This window comes from Excalfactoria chinensis, chromosome 11, assembly GCF_039878825.1.
Source record: "Excalfactoria chinensis isolate bCotChi1 chromosome 11, bCotChi1.hap2, whole genome shotgun sequence".
NCBI classification, from domain to species: Eukaryota; Metazoa; Chordata; class Aves; order Galliformes; family Phasianidae; genus Excalfactoria; species Excalfactoria chinensis.
Window position 1 is genome coordinate 18,104,580 of NC_092835.1, and position 20,877 is coordinate 18,125,456.

The window sequence follows — 20,877 nt, forward strand, 5'->3', positions numbered from 1 at the left end:
TGCTGGGTTTTGACTTGCAATTGGAGCCATGAACTTTCAGGTGGGCGCCGGCCTTAGGGCAGGACTCTATTCTGCATCCAGAAAGTTCAGCTGAAGGATGCACCTGTGACAGCTGGTGGTAGCTGGTGAGGCCAGAACTCCAGAACCCCTTTCTTCTCACTGCCATGTGAAGTGTTTAAAATGAAAGACTCTCAAGTTCTTTTTGTCAAAAGTATATGTTTATTTATAAAAGAGAAGACCAAAGTGCTTTTTTTTGTTGTTGTTTTTTTCTTTTTTTCCTACAGAAGACAGTACCACAGTGACTGAATGTCCCAGACCTGAGTACGCGTGGCTTTGCAGCCCACAGCTGCAGATGCTGATCCCAACCTGATGCTGCGTATTGTGGAAATTTGGAAGTAGAAGGTCAGCAAGGGATTTTTCCACTGATGACTAAGGGACCTGACCACAGATCTTCAACTGATTTCAATTAGAAATCTCTGGCCAAACTCCTTCAAACTTCAAACTTTTAACTCCCTTAAAAGTGCAATCCCAGTGAAATCCAGAGAAGAATTTATTTCTTGGTGTAATTTTTTTTTTATTCAGGCCATAAAAATTGCCTCACCAGTTGGGCCCATTGCTGTGCAAAAGCCAAATGGCCAGCCAAGGCCCTGGGAAACAAAGCACCTCACCAACACCACTCATCTGCCCCTATGTGTAGGTCAGACTGAAGAAACCCTCTCCATCCCCATTCCAGTCTGCCTTGGATTCAGATGTGCAATGCCAGAGGTTCATAGCTACATATGAAGTTTCAGTTAAACTAAACAAGTGAGTTTGGGGTCCCTCAGTGCCTTGTGTGCCACATTAGGTTCCTGCTCTGAGGTATCTCTGGAAAGGCAGAGCTGGCCCTGGCTGCAGGACATCTCAGTGCTGAAGCTGATTTTTCAGTGAATGGCAAGAAGGGAAAAGAACACAGTTTCTTTGCATGATGAGACCTTTTGCTGGAGCAGCTTCCTCCCTGGGCACCTATGACTTCCCCAAGCAGGTGGTTTCCTCAGCCTTAATGTTGTTCAGATCTTGATGGCAGTGCAGAAGACATTATTTTCTGCTGCAGTTTCCCCCAGGTTGTGAAACAGATACAATAGAGAGACTTCCTACAAAACTTCAGCAAACCATTTTAGTTGGAGGCTCACCTGAAAAGCTCACATATGAGCGTCCCATTCTGCATTAAAAATAATCCACGTATCTGTTGCTGCAACTGTGTGGAGCCCTGGAAAGCGATGCTGCGAGAGGTCATTTGGCATTTGTTTTTAATTTGACTTGCTGTGAAAAACTGGGAGTGCATTTATGTATTTCTTTTCCATCTAGCTCATGATTTTCCAACGCTTCCAATCACCAACACCAAAACCCTGTCCTTCTTTTTGCATCAGCTTGTCCATAGGAAGCTGAAGTTTGTGAGAACTAAAGCTGGCGTAAAGCACCTTCCCTGCCCCGTTTTAATCAATCAGCTGGGATGATGTGCAGTCTTTTTCAGCATTATGTTAAAAATTATGGCTCTGTCCTGCAGGGCAGTCCAATGCTTTCCTTTGTGCCTGTTTTACACCTGAGTGCTCCCTCTGTTTACCTTCTGAGAAACCTCATGTGAAAGTCTGCACACTTTGACTTCCACTCCTTTTTGCTACCCAGCTGTAACTCTGCTGTGCCAAAACAACTCACTCAGATCCTCCTTTGGATGCCTTTTTGTTCTTTCTGGCAGACTGAAAGGAGCCTCCTTCAAATCTGAAACACTGCTAAAACCACAGAAACAGACTGCACCACAACAAAAGCCCTGTTGGATCCCTCCCTGGACGCATGTTTTGGCCTGGTTTCTGCTGTTTATTTTTTGTCTATCATTTCATTTTTTACATAGAATTGATCACTATCTTCATTTACTTTTAATATCATGTGCTGGTTTCACGCATGTTTGATTGCTTCCCCTAGCAGTATTTTTTTCATGTGTATCTGCACTTTAGTAAGAGCTGTCATGGGTCTCTGCCCTCAGCCTATCTCACACACTACACATCAGCTGATCAATACAAGCAGTACTAAGGGAGGGTCACCTGCATGTCTTGGCACCTGAGTAGGAGCAGCGTGCAATAACTTTGCCCCGGAAAGGAATAAAGCCGGTGTCCAACGCTGAGTGCCTGCTTTCCAGCAAGTGTCCCCAACATGTAACTCTTCCTCTGGTTTCACTCACTACATTGCTATCAGAGTTAAAGACTCTAATTTCTTCCACAAGCCGCTGCTAATGTTTTTTGTTTGCAAGTGCTCCTTCCTGTGTGCGTTCAGACACACTCTATGCAGAGGGTTTTTCTATGCAGAGGGTTTTTAGAGATAGGGTAATGGTTGGGCTGCGGTTGGACTTGATGATCTTCAAGGTCTTTTCCAACCTGGGTAATTCTATGATTCTATGCAGACCCCCTGTCCTGGCATGCTGGTGCAAAACAGCTATAAAATCTGGATGAAACAGGCTCAAGTCCAGAGTCATGCTCTAACCACAGGTCAATTCAATGCAAATGACAACTGGTTCTCACATCCTGTAATTTGTCTATTTCACCGTAAAGCATCAGAGAAAATTGCCTCTATGTACGTTTGTGCCAAATGATGTGGAAAAACCCCAGCTCTTTTAGCAGGAAGGAGTCTGCTTGAGACCAGAATCAAATGTGCACAGCACATAACATGCGACTACTGGTATACCCGCTTTCTGAAAAGAAAGAGCCAGGAGCTCCAGCACTTAATGGCACTTTTGGGAGGGAAGCTGTGAGTAAGAGGAAACACGCAGGCCAAGTTCTAGCAGAGGAATAAAATGCACAAGGTTTGCATTTAAAAAAGAAAAAAGGAAAAAAAAAAAAAAAAAGTGTTCATGCTTAGTGCTCTGTAATAACAGCAAAGAAAGTTTTTGTACTTGGAGTTGATGCTGAAGAATGAGCCTTTCTCCTTTTGAGCACTAAGAGACGACATAAAAGCTTTTGCACACCAAGAGGCCACTACTTTGTAATTGTATGAATACTGAGCACATGAACAGGCTGAGAACTTAGTTAGGAATACCCACTGCGTGGATCATGTTTTCTGAAAAGTCATTTGTTTCAAATAAAGAGCAAACACTGTTGCCCTTACAGTAAATTTCAAGTTTCTGGGTTTTTTTTTAATACCACTGGCCAGGTGGGCTGCTGCCAAACAGAGTTCCACAGCCAGGGAAAGCTAAGTGCTCTGAGGGACAGTCCCACTGCAGCATCACTGTGCTGGTCCCAAAAGGAAACTGGGCAGAGATACTCATTTTCTTTTGGGGAGAGCGCTGGTACTGCTGGAAGGGAGAGGACAGGACACGGAAAACATTCTTCCCTCTCTGACATCATAACTTCCAAGACATGCCTGTTCCTTCCCAGGAACAGAGGTCAAAGAGGGAGAGAATTAACAGAGATGCCTAAGTAAAAACCTAACAGTAAAAAATAAGGAATATGTAAAAGCTGGTTGTTGTGCTTTATGGGACCTGTGTCATGCTAGAAACTTGTTGCTCTGTGCTTTGGTATATGTAAAGGTATAAGCTCTGTTCCATTTTGGGTACTTCCTCTTGTAAGCAATATTCTGCCCTCAAAAGCAAGGTAGGTAGGTCCAGGTACAGGATCTGATGCCCAAGTGTAGTGCATCAACAATACTGCTGTTATTGGAAAGGCTCTGTGCAAATCCTGACACTCAGGACGCACAAGTGAGCAACCCTCCCCGGAGAACTCAGCAGGCCAAGGACAGGTTGAGCAAAGGCACTAGGAGCCAGCTAGTTGGAGAGGCTTGCTCAGCAGGGTCTGGCTGGTATTTGATGCTGCAGTGCACCATACAGCAGCAGTTCCAATCAGTTACCTGTAGGCAACTTGCTGACTCTAAGGCTGTATATTTTTCTTGCAGCACTGTGTTTTCCTTTTCACAGATATAAACTCCTCCAGGCTGGTGGGAACTGCTAGACATGAGGCAGTCAATATATTATTGTTCGCCATGGTCCTGAAAGAGCTGGGAGTCATCCTCTGAATTTGTGCTTATTCACACTGTTTGTTCAGTGCCTGAAGTCTGTTCTACAGCAGCAATCTTGTGCCCCAAGGAAGATGATTACTGCCCCATGTAAAGGGGAACCTTCATGAGGTGAGATGTGGGAAGAACTACACTGGGGTAAAGTAGGACAGGTGTACTTGCCGCAGATGGTCCTCATTTGAAGAACAAAGAAAAAAATCTAAACATAACTTTTCCTTTGTCTTTGCATAGTTTCATGCCTGAAGGCATAAATGTCAATATAAGAAAATATATTGCATCTCTCTAGGTGATGGCCCTGGGCCACATCTGAGAAACACTGGCTTTGCTTCCTAAGAAAATTCTCTGAGATGCTTTCCTTGCTTTTTGCCTTTTCCTACCTTCCCCTGGGACTTGTTAACTTGCCTGGATGCTTCTCTGTGACATTTCAGTCCTGAAGGAAGTCAGGCTGCAAGCCTTTCTCAGTGGTTCACAGGAAAGTAACCCTGACTTCTGGAAACAGAAAGAAACAAGGAACATCAGAGCCCCATGTTGGCTTCTGGGAGCACAGAAACTCTGCCCAGGGCACTCCCTTCAGCACATAAACCTGCAGTGATTTTCAAGGCTTTATATTCCCAGATGCTGGCAGCAGTCTTATACATTAGCCAAAGCAAGAAAGCCCTCAGCAACACCACTACCCTTTGGGCTCTAGGAGTCATTCTCATTGGAATGGAGGCCCAAGAGCTCTTCAGACAAGCTGGTGAGACCATTTTCTTCCAGGGCTGCAATCAGTCGTGCTATCGTTGCCTTCTTCCCCTCCGACTGGATAAATCGGAGAAGCATCTGATAGGCTTGTTCATATAGTCCCTCTCGGTCATATTCGTGGGCCAGGTTATCGATGACAGGATCTCGCAGGGCCCGGCAGTTCTTCTGCAAAGAGCGACCCACTTGCTTCCACTTCTTGGACACAAGCTTGGCAAATTTCTGGTGGTCATCTGGTGTGAGCGTCCTGTTGTCTGAAAGGAACAGGGGGCAGATTAAACATAAGGTTTCATAGCTGATGTGATGTAGGCAGGGTTGGTCCAAGGTTTGCTAAATGTGCTGGGGATCTGTGAGGCTGTTCAGAGCTTACAGTGTGTTGTTAAACAACTGTGCTGCTGCTCTGATTGTCTGCTGGTGCTGTAACACCTGGCTAGCACTACACTGGGAGCAGAAGTGCAAGAGCAGTGAGGCTAAAGGGACTGGTTTGCTGCAGGCATGGGCCTGTGCACTCTGACACAATCCTCCAATACTGGAAAGAGAAGAGCAGCACTGATGACTTACCTGCTCCCAGCTGCCTGCTCTGGCATGTCTGGTCTCCTTTCAGGCTCATGCCACTCCCCTTCCAAAATCCTTCCTCAATGTGAGGGTATCTGGGCTTGCCCCTACCTACCACATTCTTATTTTCTTATTTTTCCTGGGGTTTGCCAGAGCTCAGGTTTCCCTGACAGACATCCTCTTTGTTTCAACCTTTCAAAAGCAACTCAGCCAGGCCTTTCTGACCAAGCCTGTTTCCTGTTCCCTGGCTACACATCCTTAAAGTACTGAAATGCAGACATGAGCTCTCTCCTCAGCTGTTTAGCACTGGGGACTGTTCACACACCTTAAGCACACTCGGAAAAGACCAAGCTGATCTCAAGCTAAAACTGCTACATAGGACCTGCAGTGGACATCACTGGAAACAGATGGTGGACTGCAGGGAGCCTGGACTAAGCAGACCAGCAAGACACCCCAGGATGAAAAAAAGCTGAGTCCTGAAGAAGTGTGGCAGTATCTTATTCCTATTGCATCTCCTTCCCTATGGGATGCTAGAAGATCCTTAGTTTATCCGAGGTAGACTCTACCACATGGTGACATTAATGCTCCCTTCTGGCCTTTGGGATTCTCTTGCTCAGTTCTTGTTACTCACCAAACTGCTGTCCCTGAAAAACAAATGTGACTTGTGGGGAAAGGGAGCTGCCTTGAGAAGGTAGAGATGGGGAGTTCAGTGACATGCAGTCCTTGGAAGGCATGTTATTGTTGATGTTCTGGTGAAGAATCAGGCTCTTGAGGCGTTCTTCCAGCTCTGTAATCTCCTCATCCCGCAGGCGGTCAGGCTGTAATGCAAACAACATCGATGATTTGTGCCAGGCTCACCATCTTACAAAGCTGTAGGTACTTAGCTGGAGGGCAGGTTTTCAGTGTGGCTTAAGATCATGGTTTTGAGAGAGAAGCAATGAGATTACTATAGCTTGTTCTGTAAATGGGTCGAATAAGGTAGTCTAACAGAGTTCTGTCAGTAAATCTATGCATTTCTATCTGCTGTGTGATATGAAATGGTCAGTGTCCCCCTCCTGGGTCTGCCACATGCATCACTGACTACTTACAAGCTGCACAAAACTTCTCCTAGTCCACATTTATTTTCAGAAGCCCACTGACAGAATTAAGGCAGTAGAGCTTCTCTGATTTACTCCACATGAGAATCAGAACCACAAAATAGGGTGATCTGATCTAACAGCTCATGGCCACCAAAGCAGGCAGCTTCTGCTACCTTCCTTCTTCCAGCCTTCCCATCCTATACTTCAGTTTTGTTGTTCCTGGTCTCTCCTGCATCCTCTCCAAGCCAGTTTTTCTTGCTAACCAAGATAAAACCAATCTGATATCCAAAGAGAAAGTAAGGAGAAAGGGGATAAGGAAACAGTGCAGAGCATGTGTGAGCAATCAAACCCGGCAAGTGCTCTGACTCAGTTTGGCATTTAAGCTGGCGTACAGCAGGTTGGTACCCAGCACTGCACTCAGCCAGTGACTGATCAGCCTGGTCAAGCTGGTCAGTTCTGGGGCCCATTTCTCTTGTCCATTCAGCTAATTCAGCAGAGGGAGGGAGCAGCAAGCAGAAGTTGAAAGGGTGTGTGTTACCATGTCTGGTCCTGGGTGAACTGTTTGCATTTCATTTCAACACTTGTAGAAAAGCAAGCTGTCAGAACATGCTCTCATGCCTAATCTTCCCATGGAAGCAGAGACTGCCTGTTCCTAAAGACCACTGAGAGGGAAGCAAAGCTGACAGAAATTAGTAGTTCCAAGTGGAAAAAAAAAAACAAACAACAAGAGGAGGGGAAAAAGGCAATGAGCTTAATCACAGCAAATGCTTTGGTTTTGTGGTAAGATGACAAGATCCCACTGTTCTTGCTAGCAGGATTAGTATGCCAGTGCCAAAGTGTGAGATGAGCTAGACATTCTGTGTCATCCTTGAGAGAGAGATGTTGTCAGAACAGCAGCCTGTTCCTGCTGGCAGCAGATGCTGCATGTTCCCACTCCGTCATGAGCTGCTGGTTCAGTGCATGGTGTTTATGCTCATGCTCATTTTAGGAACAGTTACCACTGCTGAGGAGATGTGCAGGGCAGGGGAGAAAGGTGTAGGTAAATCTGTGGCCGTTAAGAAAAGCGTGCTCAGATCTTTTCTGGGGAAGGGCAGAGCTGTTCTTCATATTACAGTTGAGAGCTGAAAAAAGGAGAAGTTAGCAGCCCAGCACGCAGCAGCACAGCAGGATTTACACCCACTTTGCATCCTGTGCTACTCATTACTGCTTGGCTTCCCTCCCTCTCCCATTCACCTTTTCTCTGTAGATGCACTCCAGGCAGTGATCCTCATCCTTCAGCATGTTGTCCAGGTGCTCATTGCCAGCCTTCAGCTCCATTTCTAGAGGCACCGTAGTCATGGCCAAGGAGAGCTGGAGGTGGTTCTGGAGGGACTTCTGTAGCTCTCCTTCCCGGTAACTCTGCAGGAAGCGGCGGCAGTTCTCCTGCTTGCAGAATTTGAGCTGGACTATCAGGTGTGGGTGGCTGCAGTGCACTTTGAGCATGTCCACACCATTCACGCTGCCGGTGGAGTCTGGCAGGGAGAATTGATCAGAGTCACTATCGAGGCACAAGACAGACAACCCAAAACCACTCCCACACATCACCAAGCCTGCAATGGAGCAGCTTTTGGATCATCTTCTCTCTGCGATAAAGCCCTCTGGGATGAAAAGCCCATATAAAACCAAGAGGAAGGGATTAAGTTTTTGCTGCCCCATGACCATGAATTCTTGAAGCGTGACATCCATCTGAAGCTGTTGGGTACTACAGCCCAGGTAATTATCCCAAAGCAGTTCACTTTCATCTTCAGTTCAAGGTTCCACTTCTGGGGCAGAAATGGTTAGATTAAACCAGTACACAACATACATTTTATACATAAAACTGCACAGTTCAGCTCAGTTCTGAGCCAGATTTCTGTCCCTGTGATTGGAGTTTCATGCAGTGGTAAAAGTCCTGGAAGGAGACCTAGCATTTCTTCCCCAGCCCTATGCCCACAGGTAGCTTCTGGCTTGATGTCTTCAGTGTATCTTGTAAATGGCAAATGACAGACCCATCTACATGACAGACCGCCCCCCAAGAATTTTGCCTGTCAGAGTGCACGTCATTAAATTTCTTTGCACAAAGAATGAATTCATAGTAAAATGTCAGTGAGGACAAGGCAAGGATGCACCTTCTGAAGTCAGCGTGGAGGGAGCACAAGGGACATGGACAACAAGGAGAGGTAAGGCATTCATCCTTCTTTCTCCCAGCAGAGCTTAAATTCAATCAGTTGTGCACAGTGAGCCTTGCCTCCTATGCTCTCTTGCATCTGGGGCCTGTGGGAGGCTGGCTGTACTGCTTCCAGACCCAGATTAACCTCTTGGCCTGTTGCTGGACAGAGCAGTATGGATGGATCTGTTCAGACTGCCACTGTATCAATGATTTCTAAACCACGAGTCATGACATTATTTAAATGTAACCAGAGGAATACTTTAGGCAAAGCAGACCTGTGTGATCTGCATTAGTGTCACAGTTTTGTCATTTTTGCTATTGGTATTCCACATCATAACATCATGCCCAAGAGTCAGGCTACTGAAGAACAACAAAACAACCATCAGGTAGATCGAGCTGCCAGAATTGAGGTGGGTCAAATAGTTTTGGGCTGGCAGAACACGGGTGAATTATTTCTAGCTCGATGGGCCCATGAGACCTTGGGCCATCAAGGAAGAGATGCAACATATAAGTGGGCTGGAGACTATGAATGCTATTGCACAGGTTATTCATGACTGTGAAACATGTGCCATAATTAAACAAGCCAAGAGGATGAACATTCTCTGAGGGGAAGGGCAATGGCAAAAGTATAAATATGGGGAGGCATGGCAAGTTGATGATGATATCACTTTGCCATGATCTCGCAGTGGTAAGTGTTATGTGCTTACCATGGTGGAGGCAACCACTGGGTGGCTTGAAACATACGCAGTACCCCATGCTACCACCTGAAACACCATATTACATCTTGAGAAACAAGTCCTGTGGCGACATGGCACCCCAGAAAGAATTGAGTCTGATAATGGGATGCATTTAAAAAATTCCCTTATAAATACTTGGGCCAAAGATCATGGCATTGAGTGGATTTATCATATCCCCTACCATGCACCAGCTTCTGGTAAAATTGAACAATACAGTGGGTTGTTGAAAACTATGTTGAAAGCAATGGGAGGTGGAACATTTAAGCACTGGGAAAAGCATTTGGCAGAAGCCACCTGGTTGGTCAAAACTAGAGGAACTGCCAATCATGATGGTCCTATCCAATCCAGCCCCCTACATACTGTAGAGGGAGATAAGGTCCCTGCAGCACATGTAAAGAATATGTTGGGAAAAGCAGTTTTGGTCCTTCCAGCCTCTGGAAAGGGCAAACCTCTCCATGGAACTGTTTTTGCCCAGAGACCTGGGTGCACTTGGTGGGTGATGCAGAAAGATGGGGATGTTCAATGTGTACCACAAGGGAATTTTATGCTGGGGGAGTGCAGTCAGTAATTCTATGTATATATATATGTATATAGACCTGTGTGTGTAATGCATTTTAATTATTATTTGTATATATGTATGTATTATAAGCATGATGAAGTGATGTAGAATAAGGGCTGGAATGTCATGGCTTTGTAATTTTTGCTATTGGTATCCCACATCATAACATCACGTGGAGCACAGAGAAGAACTACACGTCCCAGAGGACCTCATGGTCAGAGAGGGAAACACGTCACGGAAGTGACACTGGCTCTCTCTCTCTCTCTCTCTCACTGCTGGCAGCGGGTGTGGGTGTTTTTCCAAGACGTGGCGCCTTCCATTGCAAAGTAGGCTTCTCGGTCTTCGGAAATCTCTCTCTCTCTCTCATTTCACTTGATTTATTAGCCTCAATTTCAATTAGATTGTATTATATTGTGTTATCTTGTATTCCAATATCAGAATTAGTAACATAAGTTTTCCTCCTTAGATCATTGCTGCTTCTCTGTTTGCTTCCTTGAGCCCAACTCCCATCTCACTATCCCTTCCCCTTTTTTGCTTTCCCATTTGTCGGGAGCTTGGGGGCCCACGGGCCTACTGCCCCCCCACCCGTCACAGACATAGGTTGATCTAGACAACTCCGAGACACCTGGCATTTAAAATTCTGTGCTAACAGTGGTATTACAGGATTTACAGAGTACTGGTTGCATCAGAAGCTTTACTTTGGACTAGATGCATAACTTGGACTATGTACTTAAGAGAAGCAATTTAATTCTGTTAAGGATTGCTAATCAGAAATGCCCTTTTATTGCTTCCTTCATGCTTTGTGTTTTGCGTAACAGGGCAAGAGGGCTGGGGTGGGGAAAAGTTGTACAGACATGGAAACCTTTCTGAACAGTGAACATGGCAGCAACTTCAAAAGCAGCTTCTTTCTGAAACTTCTGACAGCTTCAGATTTCATGTCCTTTTTAGGTATGAATGAGCATGGTAGCATTTAACATTACTGAGCGCTTTCCTTTAAATGTGTGAGCAGATGTACATCCCAGTGAAACAAAGCAGGCATAAATTGAGTCTAGCCAGACAACTCTGTTGGGGTTCCTGCTGTTTCATGGCTTTAGATGTGTAGATGGCTTGCAATGGGTCAACTAGCCAGGCTTGTTAAACTGATGACTGCCAGAAGAAATTACATTATAATTGCAAAAACCCACTTAAACACTATGACCTCAGCTGTATGACAGATAAGGAGCACTTTGACAGGTGTTCTAGGTAAATATGATAAGCTCTTCAAATTACTATTAGTCTACAGTCAGCTTGATATGAAGATAGGTAGAGAAACATACTTTTATGGCTATCTGTATCTCAAGACCTTTTTTTGATGTAAATAGGGTTAAGTACAACTGATGCTAAATGTAATTGTGCTTCTTAAAGTCAGAAAATAACTTCTGTTGGCTATCACTCATTTAAAAAAAAAAAAAAAAAAAGCCTCCAATAAGAGGAAATCATGTTTCTGTACAGAAATCAAGTATTTTTCATACCAACTGCAATCTTTTCCAGTCCTACGTAAATGTGTTTAAATAAACATTCATAAAATAAGATCATTCATGGGACAGTTCAAGTCGGAAGTCTCTAGCCCATCCTCCTTTGCAAAACAATGTCAGTTCTGAGGTCAGACCAAGTTGCTGAGGGCTTTACCCATGCCTGGACAGAGAACACACAACAGGGCAACTGTATCCTCTAGAGGAAAATGTTTGGTCTTGCACACAATGTCTACCTTTCTTGTTTCCATTTGTGCCTGCTGTCTCATTTTCTTCACACCACCATCAGAGTGCATAATTTTCTCCCTGATAGCCTCCCTGTAGGTACTGGCAGGTTGGTGGTAGGCGCCCCCAAATCCTTCTCTTCTCCAGGGTGAACAGGTCTGGCTCCTCAGCATCTCCTCACCAGACATTGTGGTGGCCCTCTGCTTAATGTGGTCCATGTTATCAATGTCTTTCTTGTACTGCAGGGCCCAAAACTGGGTGCAGTATTCTAGATGTGGTCTAATGAGTGCTACGCAGAGGGAGATAATCATTTCCCTTGATATATTGTAATTCTGGGTTGCCAGAGTTCAGCTGTAGCTTGCTATCTACCAAAACCCTCAGGTCCTTTTCAACAGAGCTGCACTCCAGCCAGTCCATCCCCAGCCTGTTATTCTGCTGCTGGCATTCTTCCATCTCAAGGACAGATTTCCTTGCATTTGTATTACTGAATTTCAGCCTGTCCAGGTCTCTCTGAATGACAGCCCTGTCCTTGAGCACTGTTTGGGATCATCTGCAAACCTGACAAGAGTCATAGTCTGAAGAGAGATGACAGCCTTTCTGAGTAACAGGATCTTCCTTTCTGACTTGTCAGCCTCAGCAGACAGCAGATGTTTCTGAGCATGAATACAGACAGTAAACCTCATAGTTTTGTTGGTCATAGAATGGCTTAGCCTGGAAGGGATCTGCTGGCTCAAGTTCTGCTTTTCATCTACCAGCACCCCCGTGTCCTTCTCTGCAGGGCTGCTCTCAATGAATTCTTCTCTTGGCCCATACAGATACCTGCAATTACCCCAGCCAAGCGCAGCACCTTGCACTTGGCCTTGTTCAACCCCATTACGTACTCTTATGCCCACTCTTGAGCCTGTCCAGGTCCCTTTGGATGGTATCCCTCTCTTCTACTGTGTCAAATGCCCTGCTCAGCTTGGTATCATCGGCAAACTTGCTGAGTGTACTTCAGTCCCACTGTCTTATATCACTGATAAAGATGCTGAAGAGCACTGGACCCTAGGGAACACCACTTGTGATCAGCCTCCAGCACAGACACAGAGCCATTGACTAGAACCCTCTGTCTGTGATCACCCAACCAATTCCTTATCCTTCAAATACATCTCTCTCCAACTCAGAGATAAGGATGAAGTGCAGGACCATGTCAAAGGCCTCGCACAAGTCCAGGTAGATGACATCAATTGCCCTTCCATGATCTGCCCTCAGTGAAGCCACACTGGCTGTCTTGGATCACCTCATCTAGCACGTGCCTTAACAAGTCTTACAAGAGGATCTGTTCTATGATCTTCCCAGGCACAGAGATGAGGCTCACTGCCTTGTAGTTCTCCAGGTCTTCTTTTCTCCCTTTCTTAAAAATGGGGGTGATGTTTCCCTTTTTCCAGTTACTGAGGACTTCACATGACGGCCATGACTTTTCATATATGATGGAGAGCAGCTTGGCAACTACAGCAGTTCCTTCAGAACCCTGGGATGCATATCGTCTGGCCCCACAGACTTGTTCACATTCAGCCTTGTGAGGTGGTCTCTGACTTGCTCTGCTCCTACAGTCATATGGATTTTGCTCCCCTGACCCCCACCTATAAGCTCAGTGACACAAGAGTTGTAGGAAGCCTGACTTGCAGTGATGACTGATGCAAAGAACTTGTTAAGTACCTCAGCCATGTCTGAGGAGGCCAGTTCTCCGTCCTCATTTATCAGAGGGGGTACACACTCCTTCATTCATCCCTTCCACCCAATGTATCTAGAGAATCCCTTCTTGTTGTTTTTCACATCCCTTGCCAAGTTTAATTCCACCTGTGTCTTAGCTTCCCTGATCCCATCCCTGCACTTCTAGACAGCATTGCTATACTCCTCCCAGTCTACCCATCCCTGCTTCCACTGCTTGTAGTTTCCCTTTTTTTCCCTGTCACAAAGAGGGGGGACATGGTGGCTATGGAGCAGGTCAGCACCATGCTAAGCCAGGCAGACAGCTGCTGCAGCCACAGTCCAATGACTGTGGTCGGCTTAAGTCCCGCAATGGCCCAGACTGCAAATCCAACTCAGTGTAGCTCAGGTCAAGGTAGGTAGTGCTCATGAGAAAGCCTGGCCTCTTGAAAGCCCAGAGCTTGGAGAAGCTGAAGCAAGAGTACATCTTGTTCTTGGGAATGGGGATCTTGCTGTTCAAGTAAGTGGTGGAGAGCTCCTCTGAGGAGGTGTCCAGGGGCTGCAGTGGATTCCTGCTGCTGTAGATGGTGCTGATGCCCGGCATGAAGCCATCTTCATCGGATGCAATTGAGACTGTGTCAGGCATCCCCAAGACCAGGTTCTGCTGGTGGCCCAGCTGCCCCCACTCCTACCCAATGCCACCACGACCTCATGCCCCATTTGGTGGCCTACAATGCCACCACACTGCACACTGATTATGAAATGTCTTCCCTTTTTTCCTTTGTTTATTGCTTCATCTTTTGAGGATCTTGAGTCCTCTGGCTCATTACCCAACAGACTGTATGAGAGAGCTCTGCATAAAGGCAGGAATTTCATAAGCATAAACTGACTGTAAACCCTTGGAGACTCTTCCATGTAGTCTTTCAAGGAATAAATGAGCACAGTCTGTGGCTGATGCAGAATCCTGATATAAGCTGAAGTAAGACCACTGCAGGAAAAAGAGGAAACGTTCCCATGGCATGACTCATCCAGACAGATTAATAATTCTTATCACTCATGAAATGGGCGCACAGCTGAACACACCTCACTGCTTCCACAGCAATGGGTATATGCTGATTAGCTGAAAAGCAATAGCCGGATATATTGCTAACCCACCTCAGTTATGAGGGAGATACGTTAGTACGAATGACAGTGAAGGTTTTGTATCCAAACTCAAATCACAGCCCAAAACTGTGAGAGAGACGGACTAGGTTGCATGAAATTGCAGTCATCCTATCTGTTAGCTGTGTCTTGGATTTGCAGAGTAAGCACCAGAATCCCTTACCCTTGAGTGGGAAATTAAAGAAAGGCTTGGCATTGCTGTGTGAAGAGATGAGACATTCAGCTTGCCAAGACAGCAGAAAGGACAGGTACCTGCTAATGCCAGCTTCAGTGCCTTGAACACGCAGGGCTTCTTCTGGGCGCTTTCATAGAGGTTTGGCAGAATGATAGTCTTGCATGTTGACTGAAGGAAGAGGTAAGCACTGCCGATCCAAGGAGCTGAGCTACCTGCCATCTTCAGCACCTACAAAATCACACAAGTCAGCTGAGAGACCACAGAATAAATGGCCTGACATCAGGAGAGCACAAGCATGACAAGATTATGGGGATTTGCCCTTGTTTTTAGAAGGAGGTGGTGATGTTGCTAAAGCAAGCATCCTCCCTGTATGGAGTTTACTGTTATTTTGTAAAGAACAGCACAGTGGGACTTGGTAACCCAAAGACTTGGCAGCTCACAAAGGTCTGCATTCATTCTCCACTGGATTCCATTTATTTATAGTCCAAAAATACTCCATGGCCTCATTTCTCCCCAGCACAGTAAGATTACAACCAAGATGTTCTCTGGGACTGTAGACTGCAAACTGGAAGTTGATTTCTCTAAATCTTTACAGCAAGAAGGTGTATCAGATCATTCTGACCTCATTTGCAGCACCAGGAACCCCAGTGGCTGCAGTAAAGCCCTCGCTCTCTGTTGACAAAGCTGTTGGGAAGCGTGCATGTGCTCCACAGAATCCAAACCTGCCAACCCAGCAAAATAATCTATGGTGCAAGGCCTCAAAAGTCCTGAGAACTATAGCACAGCATGAGAAGAGATGTACAGAGGTTGATGCGAATAGTAACCACAGCAGGATCCCATGTAGGAACCACACGATACACACTGCAGAGCTGCTGGCACACTCAGTCCACAGCACAGCCTTATGAGCCTCTCACACAGGCTGGGAACCTCAGCATTTCTCTTCACCAGTGTCAGTCAGGGACTCTTAGCCTGCTCCTAATAAAGCAAAGCAGGCTTTGCGGCCACACAGGGCCCAGCAGGGCTGCCTTTACCCTGGTGCTGTTGCTTTGGAATTTGACCAGTCCTGATGCCATAGATATTGGAAGGGGGATGGCATCAGTTTGGGCAGACAGACCCTTTGTGTGGTTCAGTGGCCATGTAGGACTCCTGGCCCTGCACCAGTAAGCTCTGATTTTTGCAGCCACGCGCTTTGGGATACCTCTTCATTTTAGGTCCTAGCTCTTTTACGATTCCTCTCCCTTATACGACAGTGTGTCCATCTCTCCATTCTCACCCTGCCTGTGCCTCACTAGCCAGCTAATACTGGCTATAGGATGGTACGAGTTCAGAGGGATCCTAAAGGCTCTGCTCGCCCTCCTGCACTGAGCAGGGACACCCACAGCTCCATCAGTGCTCACAGCCCCGTTCCCTGACCTTGGCTGTGTGCAGGGATGGGGCACCACCAGCTCCCTGTGCAGCCTGTGCCACTGCCTCACCGCCCTGACTGTAAAGAACCTCTAACTTAGCTCCGGTCCGGAGCTCCCCTCTGTTAGTTTGAAGCCATTTCCCCCTGTCCTGTCACAACAGACCCCACTAAACAGTCTGACCCCTTCCTTCTTACATCCCCTTTACACACGAACCACCGCCCCTCGCAGCCCACGGGGCCCATCCCTCGGTACGTTGGTGGCCGCCCCGAGCCGCCGAAGAAGGGGGGAGGGAGAAGGGGGGGCTCGGGGCGGCCCTTACCTCCCGCCGCCGCCCGGCCTCGGCGCTGCCGCTTCCGCCTCTGCGCGGCTGCGACGGACGCAGGGAGGCACCGCCCGCAAGGGGTGAGCGGGGAACCCCCGGTGTGCCGCGGGTGGTGCGTCGGCAGCGCTCAGCCGGCCGTGCTCATGGCGGGTGGATGGAGCGCAGCGCGGGGTGGGGGCTGCTGGAAAAGAGCGCTTCGCTGTCAGAGGAAACGACGGCAACCAGCGGTCTCCCAGGAAGGAAGCGGGGCTGAGTTCTTCGGCCGCTGTCGCTCTTCGCTGGGGGGGAAGTGCTGCTGTCACTGCGACGATGGCAGATACGATAGCAGCTCTGCTGCTTGCATGGCAGGCTGAAAAGAATGAGTCACACTTCACAGCGGAGAATTCTTGAAAAAATGCGGCCTTCTGTTCCTCTTGAGTTGTACTTTTTGCATCGCAGGTCTCCAGCAGTTAGGCAGATCTGTGGGGGTGAAGTAATGCTGGGACTCCACGGCTTGGGGCTTCCTCGGGGGTTCGGGGAGGCTGTGGGACGCGGCCCATTTCCCAGTGCTGTTCCAAGAAGGGCAATGCTTGCAGGCTGCACGGCTCTGCCATTTAAAAATCCTGCTCTTGCTCATGATAGGGATTGAAAAACTGCCTCGCGTTGGTGCTCTTATCTGGTGGTTTTATTTAAGCAAAACAATCTAGAAAAGTGGATGAAAAATACCATAACGTTTGGACGTTATCAATCTCAGCCTTTGTCCCAGGTGTTCATACCTCACATATAAGGTCAATCAAATTGTGCTTTCTAAGTCAGGCTTGTGTAAATGGGGTTTATAACAAGTGGGTTAACAGTAATAAAACATTTCTTTTGAGCTGCCAAGTCTTGTTACAGGCAAGGGTCACTGTAATGAAGCTGCCCCGACCTGCTATGAGCCTTTTGTTTTGCGATTGGTACAAAAACGGGTGTGTGGGGCTGTTTTCTGTGTAGAGCTTCTGCTTGCAAAGAGCTTTTTTTTCCCCCTCAGTTTGAGAAATCTCTCTCAGCTTTTTGCATACCGGTGCAGCAGCACTAGAAAATTCTCCTGCATTTTTATTACTTACAGTAGCAAAGCCCTTGCTGAGGGAAAATGCACTTTCCTCCCCCCAAAGCCTTGATCTGGCATCTTTCATACTTGAAAAGTATTTTCTAGCTTCATAGGCTCAGTTAGAAATTGTGTGCAAACATTTGGCCAGTGGATTTCCTCCATTTTTGTGCTCAATTTCAAAATATGGTGAAGTTTTAAGTTTAAAATCGTGCTGGCCCCATCTGTGATCCAGTTGCATTGGATTTACTTTATACATAGATGCTAAATATATCTTATTCATTTATTTTATTTATTTTTTATTTTACTTATTTTAACAGGGTTGTTTGAAAATTCACTGCAGTTTTGGAAGCGTCTCCAGTTTTTGAAGCTGACTGAATCAGCATCATGCTTGCTCCGGCCCCTGACCTGTGGAGCTGCATCCCAGAGGAAATCCTCATCCAAATTTTCTACTACCTTTCTCTTCGAGATAGATACACATCCTTCCAGGTGTGCAAGCAGTGGGCTGCGGCTGTTTCTTCCAGTTCCGTTTGGCATTTCACAGAGATCAGGTATGAGGAATGGGTTTCTGAAGGGTGAGCATCTCTGCAGGCGTATCGAGAGGCGTATCAGTGCATGCTGAAGATTCACAGTGTTGTGCTGTGACAACTCAGTGACATTAGTTGTGATTTGTGTGTGTTGCTACATTCTGTGACTAGAATTTCTTTATATAATAGAGAAAATGGTGTTATGCAGTGTGGGGGTTTGTATTAACGGCTGGTGATGATTTGGGTGCCACAGGAAGTATTACATTCTCAGGTAAGCTCCTTCAAGTTGTTACTTGAAAAGAGCAGGAGACAAAGTTACTGAATAGTCATTCTCATGGCGGCACTAACCTCACTGGTGGTCTTCCTGGAGTCCGACTCCTCTCTCCCCCTCACTCCATCGGAGTTTGGCCTTGCAGTGACTTGCCAGGCGTCCGGTAAGAAGAAATGTGTGGTATTTGCTGTTGGTATTTTCCAGAACACAGTAAAGGAGGGAATGTGCTCTGAGTTTGCTCAGTTTACCTTCCACAGTGACTGACCTTTTGTTTTGCCCTTACAGCTGTGATTCCGAGGATGAGGAGGGCATGCTGCAGAGCCTGTGCCAGTTCCTCAGCCAAATCAAACACCTGAAGATCAGGTTTGACCAATCCAAAGAGGTCAACCGCAGGAACGTGACACGCATCTTAGATGTGCTGGCAAAGCAGAACCACAAGCTGCAGCAGCTGTGCATTGCGTGCCACGGGGAGAACCCCTATTTCTACTCTGGCCAGGACATCCTGTGGAGCATACGGAATATGTGCAACACTAACAACCAGGTAGATCTTCAGCATGTTGATTTTCGAAATATGCCCTTTACTCTCGATGGGGAGCTTGTTGAACTCCTGGCTACCACCAACCCAAACCTGCAAAGTTTGTTCATCAACAACCGCACTCTGGTGTGCAATGTGGCACCGGACACCATTAGGAAAGTTCTCAGTGTGTGTCCCAAACTCTCAGCCTTGGGGGTTTACTATGCCAGCTTGTCCAGTGATGTATTTCTGGAGCTGCTCAAGCCAGAAAGAGCAGCTTTCACCTATTTAGACATTTTCTGTGAGCGCCTGGATAAATATATACCAGTCATCTCGGAAGAGCTGTGGGCTGCTGTCAGGCAAAAGTATCCTCGACTCTACGTAGACCTCGAATTCGATCATACAGTCCCTGGATGCACAATACCACAGATCCTAAAGCTGAATATACCTGTGAGCACGCTGCAACTGAACACCTACAATTACATGGTAGATCAGATTAGGTTTGTCACCCAGAGCTACAGCAGTACTCTGAAGAAACTGACACTACAAACCACATCCTCGGAAGACTTGAATTCCTCACTAGTAGAGCTAGCTAGGCACTGCCAAAATCTGCTGGAGATCCACTGCTACTGCGTGGTCAGCAAGGAGGTGGTGGAAGCGTTCCTCACGCATTGCCCCCATCTGAAACAATATACTCTGAAAGTCACCAAGGAGCAGCACCCCTGGAAACCAGTGACAGTTCAGTGACCAGCTCACCTGTTCAGCACACCAATTGTTTGTTCTCAAATGCAATAGATCAATGGCCATACAAAGAAACAGAGTTGCCTATTTAATTTTTTTTCTTTATTGGAGTAGGGAAAACAAGTCTGCTCTTTGTGTTCTCTATTTTAGCAATGGTGGGATGCTAATAGTGCCATCTTCACCCTCTGTGCAGTTCTACAGGAAATCACAGTGAAATTTAATTTTGATGTTATGTTTTAAGCAAACCTCAAAGTCGAGCACACCATGTCAGGCTCCCAGCAACTACTGGCTGGACATTTAAGGAAGTGACAGCTTCGGTGTAGGTGTTCTGTGTCCATTGGGGTCATTAGCCACATGTGTTCATCTATAGCAGCAGGCAGTGGTTGTCTGATGGGAAATGCATTCTGGCATTTCTGTGATGGTGAGCTCACCAGGTGTCCAGGTTTCAGGTAACCTCCACTTTGTAACTGTCTAAACAGGAGCTGAATGATGTTAGAAAATGTTAGCAGGAGCTTACTTTCACTTACTTACTTTCACTTAAGAAAGAGCACTGATAAGGTCATAAGAAAAGGCACAGAGCCTGCAAGTATCCTTTTCTGTTCTTTCTTTCTCAGAAATGCACGTTTTCAGGTATTTGAATGCCTTTGGCAAAGACCTGTACTTTCACTGCATTGTTAATGTTTTTTAGGAGAATCAACAGCATTTACAGTTTTTCCTGTCTCTCTCTGCAGCAAATGGCAAAGGTATTGTGCCTCTGAACTAGCATGAGTGTGTTGGTTGGTTTTGCCAAGGATTCTGATGAACTGTGATTTGAAGAGTAGTTTCAGATTTGAAATGTTCCTGGCCAAAATCTCCCTTTGTAAGCACATATATCTAAAGGATTTTGAGTACTAACAATAAAAGCGTGTTTTCTTGTGTGTTCCATGTGTAGCTGTTTTCATCAACCACTTTTCCCAGCCAAGAGCCAGTTCCATTCTCCCCACAGATGAGACCTGTAGCCGAGCCAACTTACCATTATGCCTTTTGAAAACCTTGCTGAAGATGTGCAGCTCAGGGCTCTGTCCAAGCTGTGCTCAACTCTGCTGGCCAGCTTCTGGGGCAAGAGAATTCCAAAATAACAACAATTTGAGTGCTTGGACAGAGGCCGTGCAGCAGCACTGGGGTGTCCCACAGGCTCCCAGCAGGTGGATTCAACCCTGCAGCCTTGCTGACCTCCCAGTGCAAGGTGCGTGGCACGTGTTCCCTCTGCATGATGCTGCGTATTTATTCACAGCTCTGCGAGATCGGCTGCGGTGCATTTTCATTCTGTGTATTGTTCTCTGGGGCTGGTGATGCCATTGCATTGTGCTGAGTTTTTACGAGGGAGAGCAGCACTGCTGAT

General features: G+C 46.5%; 2 protein-coding genes across 4 annotated transcripts; one reads left to right on the forward strand and one right to left on the reverse strand.

Annotated features, from left to right (window-relative positions):
• Window positions 1–378: 378 nt before the first annotated feature.
• On the reverse strand, window positions 379–16,507 carry TRADD (TNFRSF1A associated via death domain). The gene is made up of 5 exons (XM_072346823.1): window positions 16,378–16,507; window positions 14,730–14,880; window positions 7,641–7,918; window positions 5,960–6,146; window positions 379–5,027 (listed from the first exon to the last, which is right to left on the reverse strand). Exons 2-5 carry the CDS (start codon window positions 14,869–14,871, stop codon window positions 4,720–4,722), a joined length of 915 nt encoding a protein of 304 aa, XP_072202924.1. The 5' UTR covers window positions 14,872–14,880; window positions 16,378–16,507; the 3' UTR covers window positions 379–4,719.
• On the forward strand, window positions 16,382–20,418 carry FBXL8 (F-box and leucine rich repeat protein 8). 3 transcript variants are annotated; one of them, XM_072346821.1, is made up of 3 exons: window positions 16,382–16,460; window positions 17,764–17,994; window positions 18,527–20,418. In XM_072346821.1, the coding sequence occupies exons 2-3, from the start codon at window positions 17,831–17,833 to the stop codon at window positions 19,500–19,502; spliced, it is 1,140 nt and encodes a 379-aa protein (XP_072202922.1). In that variant the 5' UTR covers window positions 16,382–16,460; window positions 17,764–17,830; the 3' UTR covers window positions 19,503–20,418. The 3 variants fall into 3 exon arrangements, with proteins under 3 accessions (XP_072202922.1, XP_072202921.1, XP_072202923.1); XM_072346820.1 differs by having other exon boundaries at window positions 16,443–16,847; XM_072346822.1 differs by lacking the exon at window positions 16,382–16,460 and adding an exon at window positions 16,478–16,818.
• Window positions 20,419–20,877: the final 459 nt, after the last annotated feature.

Coding starts and splice junctions, on each gene's coding strand:
- FBXL8 (XM_072346821.1), top strand. CDS start 17,831: ATGCTTGCTCCGGCCCCTGACCTGTGGAGCTGCATCCCAGAGGAAATC. Junction 17,995..18,526: donor TGGCATTTCACAGAGATCAG/GTATGAGGAATG, acceptor TTGCCCTTACAG/CTGTGATTCCGAGGATGAGG.
- TRADD (XM_072346823.1), bottom strand. CDS start 14,871: ATGGCAGGTAGCTCAGCTCCTTGGATCGGCAGTGCTTACCTCTTCCTT. Junction 7,919..14,729: donor ACTGAAGCTGGCATTAGCAG/GTACCTGTCCTT, acceptor TCTCCCTGCCAG/ACTCCACCGGCAGCGTGAAT. Junction 6,147..7,640: donor AGTGCATCTACAGAGAAAAG/GTGAATGGGAGA, acceptor TTTGCATTACAG/CCTGACCGCCTGCGGGATGA.